The following is a 23,442-nucleotide window of genomic DNA, read 5'->3' as shown; positions in this document are numbered from 1 at the left end:
AGCCGTGTTACTCAGTGTGGTTCCAGAACCAGTAGCACCAATGTTGACTGGAGCCTTGCACAATTTGGGGCACCACTTCAGATCTACTGAATTAGAATCTGCACTTGAACAAAATCCCTGGGCTGAATCATTTGCAGCTTAGAGACAAGTACTGGCCTATAGGATTGGCCTCAATTCTAATGAGATAGTCTTGCATTCATCTTTCTCAAACAGCTACTCTTAGCTTTGCTCTGAAAACCACCTTCATGAATACCACTCCTCTCCAGACTCCCCTCTACCCATCTGCCTAGAAAGCATTCCCACACGGGGCAGTGACTGCTGTAATTCTTGATGAGCTGCCTGGCCTACCTTCCAGTAACTCTGAAGGCAGCCTCCAGGGCCAAGAGAGCTCCAAAGTTCCTCTTTCTGTGCTGATTCACAAGTCTTAGGCATTGGTAAGAAAATCATCAGAGGCTTTTCTACAATTAAGCTCTAGCACAATTTCTGGGGTCTCAGCCAATACCTAGCACCCAAGATTTAGGGACTCAGCCTAAAGTCCCTAAAGATTTAGGGACTCAAGCCTTTTGACTTGAAAGATGCCACGGTCCACTCTAGTCTCTGCAATATTTCTTACTACAAGACTGCTATTAAAGAGATTAAAAGCGGACAACATAAAGGATAAACAAGGAGCACTACCATTTGAAGAAGTGCATGCTTCCCTGGTGGCTCAGGGGTAAAGAGTCTGCCTGCAAGGCAGGAAATGCAGGTTCGATCCCTGGGTCAGGAAGATTCCCCTGGAGAAAGAAATGGCAACCCACTCCAGTATTTTTGCCTGAAGAATCCCATGGACAGAGGAGCCTGGTGGGCTACAATCAGTGGAGTCCCAAAAGAGTCAACGTGTTTAGCAACTAAACAACAGCAACTGCTAACTGAAAAGCAATTTTTATACTGTGGAAATACAAAAGAAGGAACATCACAAATGACTGCTAAAAGGACTTCAAAAGATCCTGACTCTGCCCCTCTTCGGACTTGGCTTCCTATGCCTAATCCTGAGAACAGATTTCACTAAACATCTTCCTCCTCCATGCTTAAGGGCTAAAGGTATATTGACTTCTTCCATGAAGCTTTCTCTTGCCAGCAAGAGGGCTGAAAAAGTCATCAAGCAAGGTAGATTAAAAAATGCCTCCCCAGATTCAAGCAGGCTATATGGACTATGAGCACCTGAGTGTGTTGATACCATTTCACTTAGACCTCTGCCCCTTGCACCCTCAGAATGCAGCAGCCTTTTCTCTAAACCAGGCAGAGGTGGAATTTAACCATCATGGTTCACACTCCACTTTATCAGGAACAGAGTCCTCTCTCCAGGACCTCTAAAGATCCTCCTGCTGAGCTCTAAATGTTGGCTTTCCCCAAAATGCAGTATTCAGCTGCCTTCTCTGGCTACACTCTCTAGGTGACCTCATTCACTATATGGCTGATGATTCCCAAATTGACATCTCAAGCTTCAAGCTGGTCTTGAAGCTCCAGACTCATTTGTCCAAATATCTTATTTCATTCATTAGTTTCTTCATTTTCAGGATTTTTTACAGGTCATTCAATAAACTACATATATTGAAAGTACACAAATTGATTGGTCTTAACATACACAATTATGAAACTATCCCATCACGAAAATGAACATGCCTAGAGCCCCCAAAAGTCTCTTTGGGGCCCCAAGGTAATCCAACCCTCCTGCTCCCACTTCAGGCAACCAATGATTTGCCTTTTGTCACTATAAATCAGTCTGCATTTTCTAGTCATATAAAGGAATCATAAAGCAGGTACCGTCTAGCTTCTTTCACCCATCACAACTATTTTGAGATTCACGCATGTTAAGTATTACATATATCGATCAATACCATATTATTATTATTATTTTTTTTTTTTACCAGCTAAGTTGTATTCCATTGAATGGATATAACAAAATTGGTTGACGTGCTTATGGACATTTGGGTGGTTTCCAATCTGTCTGGGGCTATCACTAAAAAAGCTGCTATGAACTTTCATATATAAATCTTTATATGAACAAATACCTTTATTCCTCTAAGGTAAACATCCAGGAATGGAACAGTTGGGAGACTTCATCTTTCTTGTTCCTTCTCTGGTTTACCTTTACTATACAGCTGCCTGTTTGCTATAAAGCTGCCTACAGAGCTCTCTAATGACCTCTAGAAATACTTCCTCTGGTTGAACCAGACTGTAATGTACTCTTCCTGTCATCTCAAACCTGGTCAACACTGCTAGATGATGCTTTCAAGAAAAAAGGAAATGACCTAAATCAGTCTATATTCCTAGGACCTGGAGCCAACCCTTAGCTGGCGCTTTCAAGGAATCAAGGAAGGAGACTGCACAACTGGCAGCAACTAGGGATGGGAGTTCCCCTGGAGGAGGGCACAGCAACCCACTCCAGTATCCTCGTCTGCAGAACCCCCATGGACAGAGGAGCCTGGCGGGCTACAGTCCAGGGGGTCGCAAAGCGTCAGACACAACTGAGCGACTAAGCACATCACAGCAGAGGGATGAGAGCTGGGGCAGGGTGGAGGGGTAGATCTGGACTAGCATAATTCACCCTCTGCACTTAACTTCAGTCAATCAAGTATCCTTAAATTCATGTAAGTGTGAGTAGTATCTGTCTCTTTCTAGCTGCCACCCCCACCAGACTAAAAACTCTATAAGAGCAACAACTATGTCCATCTGGATCATTACTAATGTCCATGCACCCTACAAATCCCTGACACATAGGTCTTACTCAATTACTATAGCCCTATCAGATAACAAAAAAGAATTTAATTTATGCCTCAACAAAGCTCTGAGAAAAGGTAGTATTTCCCACATTTCTGGAAAAATTAATAATAAAAACTTGAGCTGCTACCATGGGTCAAGAATTATTCTAAGATGTTTACATATATTCACATTTAATCCTATGACAAACCTAGGAAGTAGGTATGAAGTAGGTACTATGATTATTCCCAATCTATAGATGAGGCATTTGAAGCACAGAGAGGTTATATAACTCACCCAAGGTTATACAGGCAAGTGGCAAAGATGAGCTGCAAACCCAAGTAGCCTCGCCTAAAAGCCCACTCTATTAATCACTCTGCTTTAATACCTCTCACTGAAGAAGACACCAAAATCTCAAGTGGCAATAAACTGAGCCAAATAAAATAAAAGATGTGATATAAAGCATACTAGGAAGAAAAATTAATATTTAGATATATGTTACCAGTTTTATACAATTAAAAAGAAACTGCTATGAATTATTCTGGTGCCTGATCCTTATTTAAAACAATAGTCAAAACAAAAGCAAATCTTCCTTTTCAATTGACAGACGTAGACAGAAACTAAAACCCAGAATATTCTCATATTAAAAACATTTTCATCTGCTATCAAATCTGTTTTATAAAAATACATAGTCTATTTTTGCCTGCCAAGGGAAGCCCAACCACCAAACTGGACATCACAGAACTAGACATGTACTGCCTGGGTTTACAGGAAAGGCAGCAGGAGCGTGTGAAGACTGCCACCATCCCTGTGACCTTGTCTTTCCAGTCCTCCCAGCATTACATGTTGGATAACACGTTATCAGGTTTGAATGTCCCCTGCAAGCTTTTCTTCTACCTGAAAAATTACCAGAAATCAAGGCAAAGCATGTGAGAGGGAAGACAGCACAGGGGAGGGAACAAGGAGAACTCAAATCATTAGGTGTATGCCCATCCAATGAATCTACGTCCCAAGAGTTCTGTGGCCTGCTTCTGAGGCAACGAGGGCCTGAGGGGTCTGGGACTGCATCAGTTTATGCTGTCTCGCTGATGCACTATGGAATGCAAAAGGCCCTGAGAAGTCTCTAGTGTTAAGAGGAAAACTTAACTCACCTTCCACTGCTCCTCTGGAAGCAGCTTCACGACCACCAGATCCCCATTCAAGGCTCTATTACGAGCAACAACGCCATCGATAAAAATGTCTCGATCACCATCCTAGGTTGGAGAAAGGAATGGAAGAGTCAGCTTACCAAGGCTTGGAATCAAAAATAACTCCCTTGGCTTACAAACTGTAGACTCTACAATCTGCCCATTGACTTAACAGGAACACTGGTATTGCTATTTAGCCACAAACAGACCTAGAGGAAGTTCAGTCTCTTTAGAACTAATAGAAATTGGTGATAAACACATAAGAGCAGGTTAACATGATCCTAAAAAAAAAAAATCACCAAATAAGAGCAGATCTACTATAGGCAGGTCAAAAACAAAAATATATAAAGCAAAAAACTAGGATTGCATGCTTTCATAACCAAAATGCGAAAGGAGTAAGTTATCCTTTTCTGTTTTGAATAAAATAAAGCAGATGGTACCCCTTCTATACTGAATTTTTTTAAGCAAAAGGAAAGGTAAAAAGCAGACAGTTTGAAAGAAGATAGAAGAAAATCAACATATAATACCCTAAGTAAACCAACCACGGGCAGGGGAAACAACCAGCTCCAGGATTTGGGCTCTCTACAAGGAAGCCAGCATATTCCCTGCCCACCCCCCACCCCTACCCCCCAGGAAGGCAGCAGAGAAAGCAAATCATGGTTTGTTTGTTTTTAACTGAAGTAGAGTTGTAGTGTTAGCTTCAGGTATCCGGCATAGTGATTAATTTTTTCAGATTATATTCCATTCGAGGTTATTATAAGATATTGGTTATATAATAATTCCCTGTAATGTAGCGTAATGTTAGTCACTCAGTTGTGTCTGACTCTTTGTGACCCCATGGACTGTAGTCTGCCAGGCTCCTTTGTCCATGGAGTTCTCTAGGCAAGAATACTGGAGTGGGTTGCCATTTCCTTCTCTAATAATTCCCTGTGCTATATAGTAAATCCTTGTTGCTTACCTATTTTATCTACGGCAATTTGAAGAGCTGAGCTGAATCTCAAACAATCCAGAGCTATGAGTAGATTGCATCACAACTCAGCTCACACTTGATTCATTCACAAGTTTGCATCTATTACAGAATCTCTTATTTTAAAGATACTCACAGGCAGCTCAAAATTTAAAGTTTGAGTCAACCTCTTCTAACTACCTTTTAAAGCCAAAGAGTTCAGTCCTTTATTTGAATGCCATAAGACTTGCTCTACCCATCAGAAAGAATGGGCGGGGAGGAAGTGGTTAATGATCAATCTGTTGGAAATACAAAGCGATCTGGGGGTATTCTAACTAAGTATTTAGGAGGCTGGAGTTGGGAAGCAACCCAAGTATGCCGTAATGGTCAGAACATCCTCCATCGATAGAACAGCTTCCTTTGGGCCAAACATAAATTCTACAGATACACAAAGAGTGCCTCTTGGTGATAAGATGCACAAAAAAGCTGTATAGAACTTTTTGCAATATAGTTCTGAGCTGAAACTTTGCTTTTTTTAATAAAAAACCAGGTTTTGACATCTGGTCTATTTCTTCTCTTTATCTTATCCGTAAAGAAGATAAAAAAGCATCTCAATAACATCGGTTTATCTTAGTCTTTTGGAAAAAGACGCATGATTTTATTCTAATTCTGTATCTTACTTTCACTGAGAACAACAGGACACCAGCAGGCACACATAGACGTGACTTCTGTATGTACCTTGAGTTTGTCATAAGAAAATGAATATCGACTTTCCATCAGTAGAAATTATAAGAAACCTAAAACATATTCTCCCAAAACAAAGTACTTTTTTTATACCTGACAATCAATTCACTGTTCCTGTTGACATATGTAGCAATTTTAACACAGAAAGTGACACTGTTTAAGTTCTCAGCTGTTTTCAGAGTCAACAAGAGTAAATTTCATCAAATCTAGTCTAACTTTGTTTCTCAAAAAGTTTCAGAATTTTAAAGTTATGAGGAACATTAGACAATATTTAGTCTACCCCTTTATTTTACAATTAAGCAAACTTTCTGTTTCTTACTGTCAGAGCAGAAGCCACATCTCCTATCAATTCCTATCTCTGTTCTCCCTGGTAAAGCAGGGGGCAGGTAATATTCAGGCCCTGATCTCACAGCCCACCTCCCAGACTACCTGTGAGCATGTTTCCAGTTCATACAAGTTCACAGTTGACATGTACATGAGCTACATACACTCAGAAATCTAGACCAGTGATGGAATTTACAGAGGCATGTAATTCATTGCCTCTATTATCTCTTCCTTCAACTGCTTTCTATAGTGCTTCTAAAACCTGAAACTGACCAGAAAACCCGCAAAACTGGAATGCAGGATTGTTCCAGAGTCCAAAACCACACTATCTACAATCAGTTACAACTGGGCTTTTTTTTTTTTTTTTAAGTATAACTGCTTTACAATGTTGTGTTAGTTTCTGCTGTACAACAAAGTGAATCACCCGTGCTGCTAAGTTGCTTCAGTCGTGTCTGACTCTGTGCGACCCCATAGACGGCAGCCCACCAGGCTCCGCCGTCCCTGGGATTCTCCAGGCAAGAACACTGGAGTGGGTTGCCATTTCCTTCTCCAATCAATGCATGAAAGTGAAAAGTGAAAGTGAAGTCGCTTAGTCGTGTCCAACTCTCAGCGACCCCACGGACTGCAGCCCACCAGGCTCCTCCGTCCATGGGATTTTCCAGTACTGAAGTGGGGTGCCATTGCCTTCTCCAGCCATAGGTATACACATATCCCCTCCCTCGTGGGCCACTCTTTCCCACCCCCCACCCCCCACCCCAGGTCATCACAGAGCACCAAGCTAAGCTCCCTATGCTGGGTTCTTAATTACTTAGAGGTGAGTCATTCAGCACTTTTTCCCTCCCTCTGAGACAATTTTATTACTCCATCAATAGCCAGATAAGAGAATAAAAGAGGTATAGAAATAAGCCAATCTTAATATCACAACTTTGTAAAAAATTCTAAGTAGGACATGCCAGGAACACAATTTCAAGTAGAACAACTTGAGCTCTTGAAACATCAATGACTTTTGCTTCTTAACTTTCTTTAACAAACCAGATTAAACAGTGGCAGCACATCACTTGCAAATTTAAATCACATGAATTTAACTTAAGGGACCCTAAGTAGGCCCACACTTCAGAGAACCCCTGCCCTGGCCCTCTTCTGACTGCATCCCTCCTCATCAGGTAAGGAGTTCTCAAGGCCAGATGAATTTTAATCAGACCCAAGCCACTTCCAGGGCATATATGAGCATCTTCCCCAGGCCTGTCTTCCCACACACACACCACAGGCAGCTAACAGGTGGGCATCTCTAAGGGGTATGAGGAGAGCTTGGAGATGTGGGATGAGATGCTCACCTAGAGGGCAAGGGCTCTCACTGAATGGGGGGAGGAGGCAGGAAGGCAGTAAAGAGGGGATACGGAGCCAGGACTGGGAATGGAAGAGAGGCGGGCCAGAAGGTGGACCCTCTCCGTGCAGCCACCTTTCAGCATGGAGCTCCAAGTAGTCTGAGAACTCTATGTTTGAAACCAAGTTCAAGAACACAGAGGTATATTTGACAAGGAACATATTTCACTTAACAGTTTGTTTGTCTGGTGTATAACTTTTAAGTATTTAATTTAAGGTATTCATGCCTCCACTTGTACTTTGGTCCTAGGCCATACATTCATCAGAAACCGGCCTCACAGGGGACTAACTTACAGAAATTCAATACTGGGTACTCAGGAGAGAGAGAAAGCAAGCAGTGAAGTTTTCAAAATACTGTATGTAGTTTCACTTATCATTCAAATCAATGAGAGCAAATGTCAGTATGCAGGGAGATGGGTGATTTGAAACCAGGTACGTCTCAGGGCCAACTCCTTACTGCACAGGTGTGATTCTCATGCTTAAAAAATCCATATTTTCACACACTGGGGCCCCTCATACAACTGAGCTCCTCCAACTGGTGTGCCAATAAAGAAACAATCCTTCTTTCAAATATAGAGAAAATGCTGGTTATGCTAGATTTCTGAAAGACGGTTAATCCATCTCCAACACTGCATATTATCATTCTTGACTGTGAATTTACCTTATGAGCAAACTCTGAAATCTAACACCCATGTAACTCTGCTTCCACTGCATGATGGAACAGCTCCCACAGCTAAGCTACTAACTCAAAGCTGACACTCAATTCTCTCATCTAAGTACCACAGTCAGTACATACATACCATGTTCTGTCACGGGAACAGAAGATGACTACGAGAGCATAAGGTGACATGGGATACTGCTTATCTAACCCAGTGGTAAGACCTAAACTTCAGATACAAACATGAATCCTTAGCTTCTGGACACGGGCACGGGAAAAAAGGCCTAAACTGAGCTTTGGAATAGGTCTTCGGTTACTGAAAACAACAACAACAATAATACCTATGGAATACACCACTGAACTTGTATGCTCATTAAACGTATCGTCTCTCATAATGAAATGCAGTAACCGAAATATATGTATTCCATTTCTTCAAGTAAAAGCCAAAGTTTCCTCCTATAATCTCTTCCACTGTGAAAAATCTACTGCTACGGGCACACTGTTTATGGCATCCTGGAAAAGACAGGCCAAGAACTGAAGAATACTGCTCTTCCAGCTTTGCACAATCAAGCCTTATCCAGAGACCTGCTGCTAATTAGATGTCAGAGTGAACATCCCTTAATCAGAGAGAGTGTGTTCAAATGAGTCATGAACTAAGAAAGCATATAAAGACTCAGCAGTAAAGAGCCTTGTACCAAGTCCTATCACCTGTGGAAAAGTGAAGTGAGAAACTCTAACCAAAAAAAAAAAAAAAGCATTACACATTATTTTTGGACATATCTGAAGATTAGCTCATGCAGTAGATTGAAAGTAGATAGCATATTTGTTTAAGAAAGATTAAACTTAAACCAGTGGAAACACCCATAAATCCTTTAAGAAGTGGTGGCTGTCTGTGAGGGTTCAGCTGAGCCTTGCAGCCAGTAACAAATACCATCCTTTTCATTTGAAGTGTGATTTTTAAGACTGGCAGAAAGGGCTGTCAACCCAAGGAAAATTTGTTTATTTAAATTTGAAACAAATCCTTGCCCATCTTCAGTTCTGTTTCACTACTCTGTTTTTTTAGTTAGAATATATGATTTCAGTTTCATAGCACATCTAAAAAATTAAACATGACATTAGGTTTATTATAAAGTTATTGAACTTACCGGGGAAGGAATGAAGGCTTCATGAAACTTCTTTGGATTAATTCTCAAAACACCCTTTAAAATAAAAAAATAAAATAAAATCTGTGAAAATTTAACTAGTTATACGCTTAAGATTTTTCCATACATATGTTATTATTCAATAAAAAAGTTAAAATTAATTAAACAGTTCGATCTAGGAAACAAGTTAGATGTATGAGAACTATTCATTAAATGCATAAAATGATTTATATTGATGTCTATACTACAGAGTTCCATCAAACACTGAAAGCTCATACTTGCACCTTGCAGTGAACGGGTAGAGGCGAGAAGCAACAGAGCTTGGTGTGAAATGGGAAAGTGGCAGCTACTGGGGTTTTCTGTGCCCCTATACGCTAGTCTTCAAGTGTAAAGAACAAGGTTACCTGGGGATTAGGCATCACTATACAACACCCTTTTTTAATTCTACAGGACCTTCCCACAACTGCTTGTTTCTGTGACAATTTTCAAAATGATACAGGTTAACTTCCAAGTTGAAGAGTGAGTCTCAAGATACTCGATGTATATTTTTTACTCTGGGCCCCTCTGCAGAGCTGAATGAGTCAATAATTCAAATTGGTCCAGAACCAGCTCTTAATGTAAATGGGAATCCTGGCTCCAACAGCCAGGCCACCCAGTCTGCCTTCAACTTCATGTTATTCCAGCACCAAATCAGGGTCTGCTTCTGTTTATGCTCAGAGGTGCAGGTGGGGGCTGTCTTCAATAGCAGTTCAGTATTTTAGGCCCTTGCAGGAAGCTGTAACCCTCCCCACTTACAGCTGCACTGGAAGGCCACTAGAACACATGGATGGAGGCAGTTATTTTCCTAAGAGTTAGACTCAAAGGGAGTCTTGAAAAAGTGTTTTAAATAACATTTCTCCCCTAAAATATTGAAAGACTCAAAGATACACAATTAAAAAATAGGTGAGGGCATAAAATAAAGCAGAAAGTAATTCTTTCTTTCACTGGTACACCATGTTTAAATTACAAATTTCCATGTAACAGTTTATACTACTATTAAATCCCACATAGACTACTACAAACCCTCATTCAGTCCTTAATTCAATAATTATTTATTGAATTCTGATTACATGCAAGATCCTCAGACAAACAATGTAGAAGAGAGAATGAGAACCAAGCTCAGTCTTTATTTATAGAGTAAAACATGAAGAAAGCTGCAAGTGAGGAGACAGCTTACTTTCAGTTGGGGATACTAAGCAAGGCTCCAGAGATGGTGTCCAATTTGGTCCTTGATGGAGAAGCAAACTTTGAAGATAAGTCAGAAGAGAAACGCAGGCAAGACTGATTAAGAGGGGACTTCTCTGGTGGCCCAGTGGCTAAGAGTCCCTGCTGCCAAGGCAGGGAGCACGGGTTCAGGAGGATCCCACATGCCAGGGGCAACTAAGCCTGTGTGCCGCAAGTACTAAGCCAGTGCTCTAGAGCCCAAGAGCTGCAACTACTGAGCCTGCGCTGCAACTACTGAAGACTGAGCGCTGTAGAGTCTGGGCTGAAGCCACAACCACGCGAAGTCCACGCACTACAACTAAAGAAAGCCCGCACACAGCAGCAAAGATCCAGTGCAGCCAAAAATAAATCAATGAAACAAATTTTAATATATGTATTTTTAAAAAGAGTGATTAACAGAACAAATACTTTTCTACCACCATGCTATATCAGGGTAAGACACAGGGGACTGGGAAGTGAGGCAGGGGAAAGCCCCCAGAGGCCTATCCCTTCTTACAAATGTCATTACAACTTCACTTTTAGGACAGCTGTTTCTTGTTGGGGGAGGGAGGAAAAAGCTTATTACATTTATTCACTCACTCAACAAATATATCCTTATTTCCTGACAGTTAGTATCCCAGGCACTTTGCTAGGTGATGAGGACACAATGGAAAGAGAGTCTCTCCCCTCAGAGCTTACAGTCTAGTGAGGGGAAATAAACACTCCAAATAAATAAAAGTAAACTCATTGATTTTTTAAAATTCATTTTCTGACCCAAGTTTCTTTTTTTTCCCCAGTGAATGGTTAGTACATGAAGAAGCATAGAGCTAAGAATACCTTCTGCTTTGAAAGTTCCTTAAGTATAGAGCACTCAGAGATGCCATGACTGGGTTCAGGCGAAAGAAACAGGTTTGCTCAGGGCTGTATCTTGGCCTGATTTTGTGTGTGTGTGATTTTTTTTTTGAGATATAGTTGATGTGCAACATTATATAAGTTACAGGTGTACAACATAGTGATTTACAATTTTTAAAGGTTATATACTCCATTAACAGTTATTATAAAATATCTCAACTCTATGTAAAAGAACAAATATTATAAGGACCTAAAAGATTCTATTCTTTGTTTAAAGTGTTTGTTTATTTGGTTGTGCTGGGTCTTAGTTGTGGCACACAGGATCTTTAGTTGCGGCATATGGGATCCAGTTTCCAACCAGGGACCGAACCCAGGCCCCTCTGCACTGGGACCTCGAAGTCCAAGTCACTGGACCACCAGGGAAGTCCCAAGATTCTATGCTTGATTGTCTGTCCCAAACTTCCTGATACATAAAAGTGTACAAGGAGGGAGAGAAGCCTGTTTCAAGAAAAGCATTTGCAATTTGACTGCAGCAGACTTTACGAACTGCACCTCAGGAACATAACGCCATATGAGTGACCACACTAAGAAAGAAGAATCTCTAGCAGAGTCCAGAGAGGACCTCAGTCATCCCCACAGCCTGACAGAAGACGCTGTCAGCAAAGCATGTCAAGAAATGGCCTTGAAACTGAAAGAGATGTCTAGCAGATGCCTTGTCTTACTCACTGCCTACGTAAATCTAGGACTTCCATTTCCACCTTTTTATGACCATCGCCTAATTTGCCCCAAACCCTCACCCCTCATTTCCCCCTAAACCCTCTCCTAGGCCTGAGACATGTGGCTCCTACAACCTCCATCTCTTTGCTTAAGGCTCTGGTGCCTCCTGCCTCCATGGAAACCATGGAACACTTCCCTTCAAGTCCTCTCAGAGGGAGCCGCTTTTCTCTCCTATCCCATACAGCTCAAGGACCAGAGAAGAAAAACTCTCCCCTCTGGCTTCCCCACTGCAACTTTAAGAGTATCCATTTTTTGCCCAGTCTCTCTCCAGATCCCCAGAATCCTTAGCAGTTCATTCATTGGCTCCTGCTGCAGCTCCTTGGTGCTGTCATCTTCAAACCTTCTGGTCAGATCCCTGATTTACTAATACTCTGCCTCTTAGCTCACTCTCTTCCCCTCACCATGTTTAGTTTCTTCCTCAGCTATAGAGTTGCCATGGCTTGTCATTATCTATCACCCCTGCAAACCCTGAGCCAAGGGTCCTCCTCCTCTTGTGGTCAACTACTAAAGAAACCTCACTCTTGGTTGACTCCAACTACCTGCCTGAGTGTCCATGCCTACACCCAAGGAGCTGAACATTATTGTAGAAAAATACCATATAGCTGGGCTAATGAGTCTAACTTGGCAATCACAAACATGTTTTATTTGGCTTACAGGATGTTTGAAAATGCTTAAAACTGAGGAATTTCACACATAAATATGTATTTCCAGATTTTCATGAAAAAAACAGCCACATGGCAGCAACCACCTGAGTTGAATAAGAGATGCTTCTCTTACAGCAATGAAAACAATCGCAAATAACACTTATACTGGCTTATTACATGTCGCACAGTTTTAAGGGCTTTATGTCTATCAACTAATTTAACCTTCAAAACAACCCTATGAGGTAGGTACCATTACTCTCTTTTTATAAAATGAGAAAATGGAGGCACTGAGACGTGCCTCAGAAAACTAAGATCCTGACATCTGGTCCCATCACTTCATGGCAAGTAGATGGGGAAACAACTGAAACAGTGAGAGACTTTATTTTTGCGGGGAGGTGGGGAGGGCTCCTAAATCACTGCAGCCATGAAATTAAAAGGTGTTTACTCCTTGAAAGAAAACCTATGACCAACCTAGACAGCATATTGAAAAGCAGAGACATTGCTTTGCCAACAAAGGTCCATCTAATCAAAGCTATGGTTTTTTCCTGTAGTCATGTATGGATGTAAGAGTTGGGCCATAAAGAAAGGTGAGTGCTGAAGAATTAATGCTTTTGAACTGTGGTGTTGGAGAAGACTCTTGAGAGTCCCTTGGACTGCAAGGAGATCAAACCAGTCAATCCTAATGGAAATCAACTCTGAATATACATTGGAAGGACTGATGCTGAAGCTCCAATACTTTGGCCACCTGATGTTAAGAACTGACTCACTGGAAAAGACCCTGATGCTGGAAAAGATTGAAGGCAGGAGGAGAAGGGGATGACAAAGGATGAGATGGTTGGATGGCATCACTGACTTGATGGACATGAGTTTGAGCAAGCTCTGGGAGCTGGTGAAGGACAGGGAAGCCTGGTGTGCTGCAATTCATGGGGTTGCAAAGAGTGGGACATGACTGAGTGACTGAACTGAACTGAGAGGTGCCCACTTGCACACCACATTCAAGCCCAAGCAGTCTGGTTCTAGAGTCCTTGGTCTTAACTACTGCAGACTTCCTCTCCATTTGCCACAGCCACCACCAGACCCCTCTTCACTCGTTTGTGCCATCTGTTCCTTTTCCCAAAAAACCAGTACCAGTTCCAAACCTCAGTCTGCCCTATTTTGGTGAATGGCATCATCATCCATCCAGCAGCTCAGCTCAAACACTGCAGAGCCATCCATTACGACTCCCTTTGCCGCACCCTCCACAATTCACTCGTCAGCAGGTCATGCCAGCACTAGCTCCACGTCCACCCACTTCTCTCCGACTTCACTGCCACCACCCATGTTGCCATCGCCATATTTTCTTGCTTGGTTTAGAGTGATAGCCTTTTACGTGGTCTCCCAGCTTCTACTCTGTTCATCTCACAATTGCCAGAGAGCTGTTTTAAAAGCATAAGATAGACCATGTCCTTCCCCTGCTGATTACTCTTCCATGACTCCTCATCAGTTCTTTAAAGAAAATCCAATCCTCCAACACAGCCTAGAGAACCTACACGGACTGGAAGCTGCCTAACTCTCGCATTCATTCCCAACATAATCCCCTTTGCTCAGTATATTCAACAGGGCTTCTTCTAAGTCCTCAAAAATACTAGGCCTTTTTCCACTTGCCATTCTTTAAAAAAAAAAAAAAGAACAGAGGTATTTATTGATTTATGTGTTTAAAAAACCCAAGGTTATGTGGCTTCAAGTGAGGTATAAAATGACAGCTCAAGATTAGGTTTGTTTCCACTTTCCAATCTGTTCCCTTGTATAGGTTCATTTTTTTAATTTAATATATATATATTTTAACAATGTATAGTTGACTTACAATGTTTCAAGTGCACAGCAAGGTGATTCAGTTATACATATGCACATATATTATTTTTGAAATTATTTTCCTTTATAGGTTATTACAAGATATTGACTATCATTCCCTATGCTATACAGTAAACCTTTGTTGCTTGTTGCATATCTTTTTGTTTTAATTAGAAATCTAGCATTCTATTCATACTAAGTCAAACAAACAATTGAAATGTCATAATTTTTTTGGTTAGGCAAAAACTGATTAAGTTTTCTAAAATATATATAGTATACATATTATTTATATGTATATGCTATACAAAAGCTTTTATATTAAACCTGATAGTCTTGAGAAAGAAGATCAAAAAAAATGAAGAGATAGAGAAATTGGAAAACATAAACTAAATGAAATAGGAGCACTGAATATGAAATAGAAAACGTGAAACTGATAAAAGTAAAAGGTCATCACTTGTTTTTAACATGGCTGCTCATAAGAAACATATCTGGAGCTCTAGTGAAAAGAAAGCAATATCTGCACATCTGTATTTTTCAAAAACTTCCAAGATAATTCTGATATGCATCTGGATTTTTTAAAAATGATTACAGGTTTTTCTCTTAAATGGCAGTTTTGGTGATATAGAGTTCTATTATTTTTTCTGTTGACCAATCATGATACAATGGTATTAAGTGAGTTACATAATCACAATAGTAAAAGATGTTTATCAGTTTTCACAATCACCACTTGCCATTCTTCTACTAACTTATCTCACTGCCTATAATGTTCTTTTCCTAGTTCTCCAAATGTCTGGTGCAATCTCACCCTTCAGATCTCAACTCAGGTCACCTCCTCAAAGAGGCCTAATCTCACTATGTAGAGTGGCACCCCATAGTTATTCTCTCTCATCATTCTTGCTTTCTTATAAGCACACAACACAGACTGTAATTTTCTCTTTATTTCTTCAGTTGTTTTTGCCTGTCTCCCCCAGAGAAATGCCTGTCTTTCTCACTGGTATATGCTTGGCACTTAGCAGGTGGTCAAGAGACACTTGTTAAAGCGTATTAATTCATGTCTGCAGAGTTGAAGTTCTCCCACCCCACCAGTATTCATGTCATGAATATCATCTGTTCCTTCTAAATGACTGGGCAGTCCACTATAACCCACTATTCTTCTCTTTAACTCATATCTAAATGTTCTCTAGCTGACTTTCCCTCTTAATAAATGGTGAATATCCTAGAGACAGGACATCCTGTCCTGTCTTCCTGGGCAAGGATTTCCTTCAGGGTCCAATAACAACTTTACACCAACATTTTAGCCTAGGAGAAACTTGATTTCATGCCTCAGGCAGCTCTTGGGGCTCAGCCTGAACCATCTTTTGCCCAAGAACCACCTAGGACTATGAAACAAACCAATTTTACCATCTTTATACCCATGTCACCTTGGTCACCACCCCAAACCTGAACTCCTTCCAGGCCGCTCTATCCCAGACTCTCATTTTCCCCAATACCTCCCATAATAACTTCCCAGTACTGTACCTATGGAGAGAAAAAGGACATATGTTTTTCAACAGGAAAGCTCATTTTCCAAAAAAAATTTCAAAACTGCATGTACATGACCATGTGCTGTTGCCAGTCAGTTCAAACACAGGAAAGAGATTTCTTTGGTCACTGTGGACTTCTCTTCGCCACACATGACAAAACAACACCGAAAGCACTGAAAATAAAATAATTATTCCACTCCTATTAAAAAATATCTCTGTCTTTCAATAAAATTTTCTTTAGAAGGGGAAAAGACAAAGGATGTCACAATATACTTAAGTCTGCATACAAAAGTTAACGAATGCTACATCTAATTAAGATGTAGCATTAAGATTTGAATGCCACAGCATTCAAATATCTTTCCTTGACTAGCTCCTTACCTTACCAATCAGGGCCTGCACAGATGGACTGTTTCTCTGCCTATGAAACCCTTATTTACAGTGTTGTATATTTCACAAGGTGACCTCATATCTGGAACCCATTCCTTTCCCATCTGCAGAGAACAACTGCGCTCATCTGTGGGGGGGATACTCTGGCTGCAGAGTCCCATGATGTCACAGGCCAGGAGGAATCACTTACAAACTCCTGGGAACCAGAGTTGTTATATTGATCAGCTTTTTGTTTTAATATTAGCAAAGAGTTGTTTCAAAAGCAAAAACTAATATGAGGGAGCAAAAATAGTACCATTGCAGAATATTTCCCTCAGCCTATCTCTATGGATTTTATAAACGATTTTTCTTCTATGTCATAACGACTAAGGGTCCACTCACTCTTCTTCCAAGAAAGCACCTTGATCCTTTATTCAGTCAGTGAATAAATATTCATTCGATATAAATGTATTAAGCATCGATCAAATGCCAGTCATTGGGCCAGTCTGTGGGAATAAGACATGACCCTGACCACAGGGAAGTGAACAATCTGTTTGAGGAAACTCAAATGCCAAGAAATGATAGTAAGTTTAGAATAAAGGGTAAACAAAAAGGTTGGCTTCAGGAGAAGTGATAATGACCAATTCTGGTTGGAGAATTAAGTGAAGCTTCACAAAGGGGGTAACATTCAGGTAAGGTCAAGCATGATTATCTTAAGATAGTGGGAGAGAGCGTTCCCAGCATCAGGAACAGCGTGTACAGAGTCACAGAGGAATCAAAGAGCACAGTTTTTATTGGGGACGTTTTGAAGATCAGAGTGAATGGAGCAGAGCGTACCTGGAAGAGAAGGGCAGGAGATAAGACTGGGAAAAGCACAACAGGTTCTCATACATGGAACAAGACGAGGGCCAAGACACCTGCAGAGGAACGGAGTGCAGTGTGTGCGCTGAACAATAAACAGCAAATAAATGGATTAATGAATGAACAAATGTCCAGCTAAAGCTTTAACTTTCCTGAGAGGCCTTATCAAGGAAACCAAGGGATGCTTAAAAAAAAAAAAAAAAAACACCAATGGTACCTCTGAAATCATAAAGAGGAACTAATTTGTTAAAAATAATTTTTCATTCAAAGTCTATATTAAGCATATGTACTGGACCCACAGGTAAATACAAAAAGTGATAAAAAAAAAAGAAAAAGGACAAGAAGATGAGAGTATCTGTTAATTGGCTGGATCTCCAGCCCCAAATACAAATAGAGAAGCCAGACACTCAGAATGAGAGAAAATGGAACACAGTCAACATCTTCAAGTGAGCCAAGTAACACACGGCAATGTTTGTATACTAATCTAAGAATTACATAAAACAGACTTAATTCAAAGGATATGTGGCCTTGCCTCCCTGTTCATCTCATTACCGACTACCTGCCTCAGATTTCACACTTGAAAAGACCTGAGCGGTCCTGCTCCATACTGTTTCACAGGTCCTGTCTTCATTAGTGCCACGCCCTCTCCTTATCTCCCTCCCACACACACATCACTCATTTACCACAGTCATCCTTCACTATTCACTGCAGGGGTCACCTCCTACAGTTTCCCGGTTTCCCGGAACATTCTCCCATACACCCTGGTCACACTGTTATCTGAGCACTTACCCTTTATCTTCAAATCATCTGTCCACAAAAATGTCTGCTGCACAACGGGGCCACAGGCTCAACGTACGGAAAGGCAGCCTCACCCACCTTCATCTCGGAAGCACCTATGTGGGATGCTCCTATACAACGGCTCCTGGCTCACAGTGGATACTCCAACCTTTGCCGAGCCAAACTGCTGAACTAGCTTGTAAAAATATCTAGCAAACTAGAAAGCTCTCAACAAATACTGTCTGCTGCTGTTTACTGTTTCCTTTTCAACCTTACTCTCTGTAGTCAGCGTCCACGTGCTCCAGGCAAACTGACCTACAATGTATCTTACAGCCAGACCCTATATCCTACTTCTCTCTTAGGAGCTCACACTGGTCCCCAAGAGAAGCTCCTTCTCTTCACTTACCTGCACCAATCCATGGCCTGGCTCTAATATACCCCTTCCGATTAAGCACTCCTAGAGTCGGGCATGACTGAGCGACTTCACTTTCACTTTTCACTTTCATGCACTGGAGAAGGAAACGGCAACCCACTCCAGTGTTCTTGCCTGGAGAATCCCAGGGACAGAGGAGCCTAATGGGCTGCTGTCTTTGGGGTCTTATAGAGTCGGACATGACTGAAGCGACTTAGCAGCAGCAGCAGCAGCAGACAACCCTTACAGGAAGTCATGACTCCCTCCTCTCAAGTCTCAGACCACTCTGTGATGGTCTTGTGACACTTCTCACCTCTAGTTGCTCTGGAGGTCCAAGAAGTGGAAAGCCCTGAGCCTGTAATGGCATCGTTTCTTTCATGCACACAGCACAGAAAAATAGTTTCATGAATAATTGATTACTTCTGATTCCATATATTCAAGGAAGAGCCTTCTAGTATATTTTAAGCACCTGGATAAGTGTTCCTCTCTTCAGGCCTTCTGAAACATCCTCCTTGGACATGTAGGTTTCAAATATGCTCTTTTTCTTCCCTCGTGCGGTCTTGCTCTTTGACTTTTTGTCACCTGGCGAAGCACCAACACCATGTGGGCCAAGCAAAGAGGACACACCTAGAAACATGAGGCAGCAATCAACTTTTTCCTCAAACATCTCTGTATTTTTAAAACTGGGGATATTTTACCTTTTAAAAAAAAAAATCAAAGACCAAAAAAAGAATAAAATCCCCTGATTTTAGATTTCAGATAGTCATAAAAAGGAAAACTGGGTAAGAAAACATGAATAAAATGTACACATGAGACCTGAATTTTAAATCAGCACCACAATATACATGGAACAGAACACAAGTGATGGGCTCAGTATGCTTTGCTGTTTATAGACACAAACTTTTAAAAACATGAATTACTAAAAGATCATCACTTTTCTAGAGGAAATTAAACAGCTGTACTCATTATAACAATATATTAAGATAATAAGAAACCACACAATTCTAAAGTAAATAACCTACAGGAGAACATTTAAGAGGTCACCAAAAGGATTATAGTCCCTCTTTAGTCCTAAGACCTGCCCTGTGCCTCCATTCCAGTTTTATTTCCAGTTGCTAGAGTAAACTCCATTTTCCGTTTGCTACCTCTGGGGGTCCCCAGGGGCCGGAGGTTCAGCCGGTAGTCAGGATGGCTCATTACTGGTTCCAAGGTCACCTCCTCTCTCCAGATCCCGCAGGGCCTCCACTGCTCTGAATTCTTCCCGCCTTGAGCAGCTCAGGTGTCACTAGCTGAAACCAAAAAGAGACAGGTGACTGAAGGACAGTTAACCTGAAGCCTCCTCTGTGCTCTAGGAGATTCAGGACTTGGATGGCACAGGCAATGCAGTGTCCCCCACCGGATCCCAGCGTCAGTTTCTGGTCGGCAGTTAGTCAAGCACACCATCTGTCCTGAGCTGCTTTTCAAAGCGTTCAACCTCATGGGTATCACAGCCTGCTTGCTTGGCCCAGTCACTTCTACTAAAAACCTCCACAAATAGGGCAACGGAGTGAAAATTAAGGAATTCTGAGGTTCTGTTCAGCTAGTGAAATGCACAAGAGCAGGAGGGAATATGGTTTTGAAGATGGTATACAGATCTAGAATCTAAAGGCTATCATGAAATAAGTACTAAACTAGGGCTCAAGAGATGCATATTTACTAAATTTAACCTTAGACAAATGATGTTCTTCTGTGAAACCAAATAAATCAATTTCTCAGAGTTCAGCAACATAACCTAACTTACTGCGACAACCAGATGTCCAAAACTATGCGTGGAACCCCCAATGATTCACTAGCTTTCAAAAAAAAAATGCCGTATTGTAGTTAGACATCTACTTCCCTTCTCTTACCTGCCATCACTTCAAAACAGTCCTCTGACCAGAAGCTCAGGCAGCTGCTCCTAAGGAATACAAGCAGCTGCCTGGCTCAGCAGACTAGAATGTGGGGCCCTGCAGCCAGTCCCCCAAACCCCAGCCTTCCACCTGGATACTGAACATGTCATCACGACATCTCCGTCTACTCTCTGCTGGCCACCAGCCCAGGCTTCAAGCCTATACTTGCAAATTTCCAAAATCTGGGTGGGCAGCCTGCTTTCCAATAAAATGGATCAAGATGTCATTCTGAACACTAGCTTCCATTTCCGCTAAGTTTCCCACACACATCCTTCACCAAAACGATGTCATTCTTCTTTAAGTCAAAATTAATACTAACTCAGGAAAGAAGCAACAGAGACCAAGAGTAACAAACCACTCAGTGATACATGACGAGAGTCAGAGATAAAGTCGAAAAATTCCAAGAAGGGAGAGAAACAGATGATCTGAGACAAGTACCAAGGCAGAGGGATGGCACCTTCCAGAGTCCAGACTGTCCCACTGGCTTTATTCAGAAATGTACTCGCCCACTCCTTCATCCAACAACTGTTTCCACAAGGCACTATGCTAGGCACAAGGAGGCATACAAAAGTTAAGGAGACTTAAAAATCATAACAAAATAACAAGTAATACAGGTGGGGAGTAATAAGCACTTTATTTTTTTTAAGTATGGGTACATGTCTGTATGATGGAAGAAGAGTACCTTGAGGTCCAGAAATCTGAGAGCTTCAGGAAAGATATTAAGGAAGAGCTGAGAATGTGAGAAATGCATGCTGCTGCAAAAGCGGGGGTGGGGGGAGGGAAATACAGACACACAAACAAAAAAACACAGGGAGGTTCTTGCAACGTTAATTCCATTTGGACAGAGTCCAGCCTATAAGAAGGGAGGCAGTAGCAAGGAAAACAAAACAAGTTGGAAGGTCTAGAAAACCAGCCCCATTTTCAAAGGCATTAGGGAAATTTCTGAAGCGTGAATGAGCGGAAGAGAAGAACAACAGATCAAAGTTGTATTTCAGGAAAAATTAACCTGGCAGAGCACTGAGAGTCATCTGGAGTCAAGAGAGACTGGCAGCAGCTGCACCTTCGGAAAGAACCAGAACAGACTGGTAAGAGGAAAGGAAGGCCTGAACTAGAGCTGCAGCTGCAGACACGGAAACAAAGAGACTGTGAACATGACCTTACACAGGCCAACTTGGCACCACTTGGCAACCACGCGTATCTGAAAGAGAGCAAGGAGGTGGCAGTTGGGTGAGATTTCAAGTAAGGAGGCTGGGAGATAAAAACGACGTGAAGTATTACATCCCTCTACGTGGCAATACATAACCTCTATTTATACTCTACACATGGAACTACACACTTCTACCTCAAAAACTTGAAAACTGAAGCATCACTTAGATAAATTAGCCAGCCATTTGCACAAAGATAGTATGTCAAAGTTTTCTAGAATGGAAGAGACTGCCAAAAATGGGTAAGCTGATACAGAAGAGGGCCTAGGACAAAATCTGGGTTAGGGCAACTATTAAGAAGTGCAAAGAGAAGAAGTAGAAAACATAACAAAGAAGCTAGTAAAGATATAGTGGGGAAAAAAACAATATAGTCTGATGAGAAAAATAACTTTCAAAGGAAGACAGGTTCACGGTTTCAAAGGAAGACAGGTTCAGGGTTTGCACCAACTACTGGGTATGAAAACAAATAATGGGAGCCTTAGGGTGGGGCGAGGGGTTGGAGCTAGCTGCAAGCAAAAGAAAGACAATTCGAAAACAAGAGCTAGAATTGAAAATGGGGTACATCATATCAAGTCTAGATGCAGGCAAGAGTTCAAAATTCAAGGCAGGTACTGCCAGTCCAGTGAGACGGAGGTACAGAGATTTCAACTCAAAAGTCCACAGGCAAGCTGCCTTCGTAAAACTTTTTTTCCACAGCAAATATCTCGTTGGTGTGATATGCACCTAACTTTCCTCTCTAGCTCAGGAAGATATGAAATGTTTGGTTGGGTTCATTACTGTAAACCCCACTGGCTCCCATTCTATCTAGGATAGAATAGGTGCCCAATAATCATTCCTTAAATGACTGGATGAGTTTTGTTTTCATGAACAAGCAGTGAGAACACCAAGCAAAGCAGGGTCATTCAGGGAAACCATGCGAAAAACAAGTCAGCAAAGAATGGGAAAAACCAGGAAACCCTGTTGGCAAGAATAAGCCAGGCCAGCTGAGCAGAGCAGAGAGTCAGTCTGCTTTTGGGTTTCAAAGTACTGAAAGGAGACGGAAAGACTTCGGGAATATAAGATGCTAAGCAGCAGGTGGACAAACAAGCACTCCTCCCTTCCCAGTGAAGACTGTGAAGCCCATTACCCCTGGAGAAGACCCGCATGCTCCTATCCTGAAAGCACAAGCACACTCATAGCACAGGCTACTCTCTAATCTTCACCAGAATGCGTGCCACCGCCACACCGCCCAACTGCCCACCAGCTCCTAGAGAGGGTGTTTGCCACGGAAATAGCTACACATTCTGAAAAGCTGGGCTGGGATGAGGATGAACATGCAGTAGTAGGCAAGAGTGCTGCGTGGTACAAAAAAGTAGGCATGAGGAAGCAAAAGCACTAGACTTGAGAAAGTGAAAACGAAGAGCATTTGGGCGAAAGAAGTGATGGCTTGAGACCCCATGTTCAGTACAGAGTAAGTGCTCGAAATTCTGAATAAATGAAGACTATCTGGGACAAAAACCAGGTTAAAATGAATATATACTAGAGAGAAATATGAGTAGCAGGACCAGGACTAGGGACAGGCAAGCAAGGTATGTAGCATAAAATATTTATAAAGGCAAAGCCACACAAGTGCCAACTTCACACTTGCAGGAGTCCAAGAGTAAGCGCCTCCTTAAATGTTTATGCCCTAGGTATCTCACCTACCTTAGCCCTGTCTCAGTCAGCCTTATGAGTAGCAAGAATGGGAGAAATTTATGAATCTGGGTAGTGAAGGAAAGAAACTCAAGGAGATAAAGTCATGAGAGGTTTAAAGAAAGAAAAGGTTGAGCCTATTCAGAAGCTAAGATGGAGCCAATGGAAAGCGAGAGATCATAAAAACACATGAAAAGGATATAATTGAAGGAATAAAAAAAATAGGATTAT

The 23,442-nt window shown here is 41.6% G+C and overlaps 1 protein-coding gene across 8 annotated transcripts in view; it reads right to left on the bottom strand.

The window, feature by feature from the left end:
- Window positions 1–23,442, bottom strand: part of DIS3L2 (DIS3 like 3'-5' exoribonuclease 2) — a 357,732-nt gene that overhangs the window by 283,771 nt on the left and 50,519 nt on the right. For all 8 annotated transcript variants that reach the window (XM_060410516.1, XM_042244406.1, XM_042244405.1 and 5 more), the window contains 4 exons: window positions 19,553–19,696; window positions 18,877–19,034; window positions 9,127–9,180; window positions 3,891–3,992 (listed from right to left, as the gene is read on the bottom strand). In XM_060410516.1, coding sequence (XP_060266499.1) covers window positions 3,891–3,992; window positions 9,127–9,180; window positions 18,877–19,034; window positions 19,553–19,604 — 366 coding nt within the window. In that variant the 5' untranslated portion in view covers window positions 19,605–19,696. The remainder of the gene's footprint in view (window positions 1–3,890; window positions 3,993–9,126; window positions 9,181–18,876; window positions 19,035–19,552; window positions 19,697–23,442) is intronic.

The sequence above is a fragment of the Ovis aries genome, chromosome 2 (genome assembly GCF_016772045.2).
Source record: "Ovis aries strain OAR_USU_Benz2616 breed Rambouillet chromosome 2, ARS-UI_Ramb_v3.0, whole genome shotgun sequence".
Taxonomy (NCBI): domain Eukaryota; kingdom Metazoa; phylum Chordata; class Mammalia; order Artiodactyla; family Bovidae; genus Ovis; species Ovis aries.
This window is presented reverse-complemented; position numbering and strand designations above follow the sequence as displayed.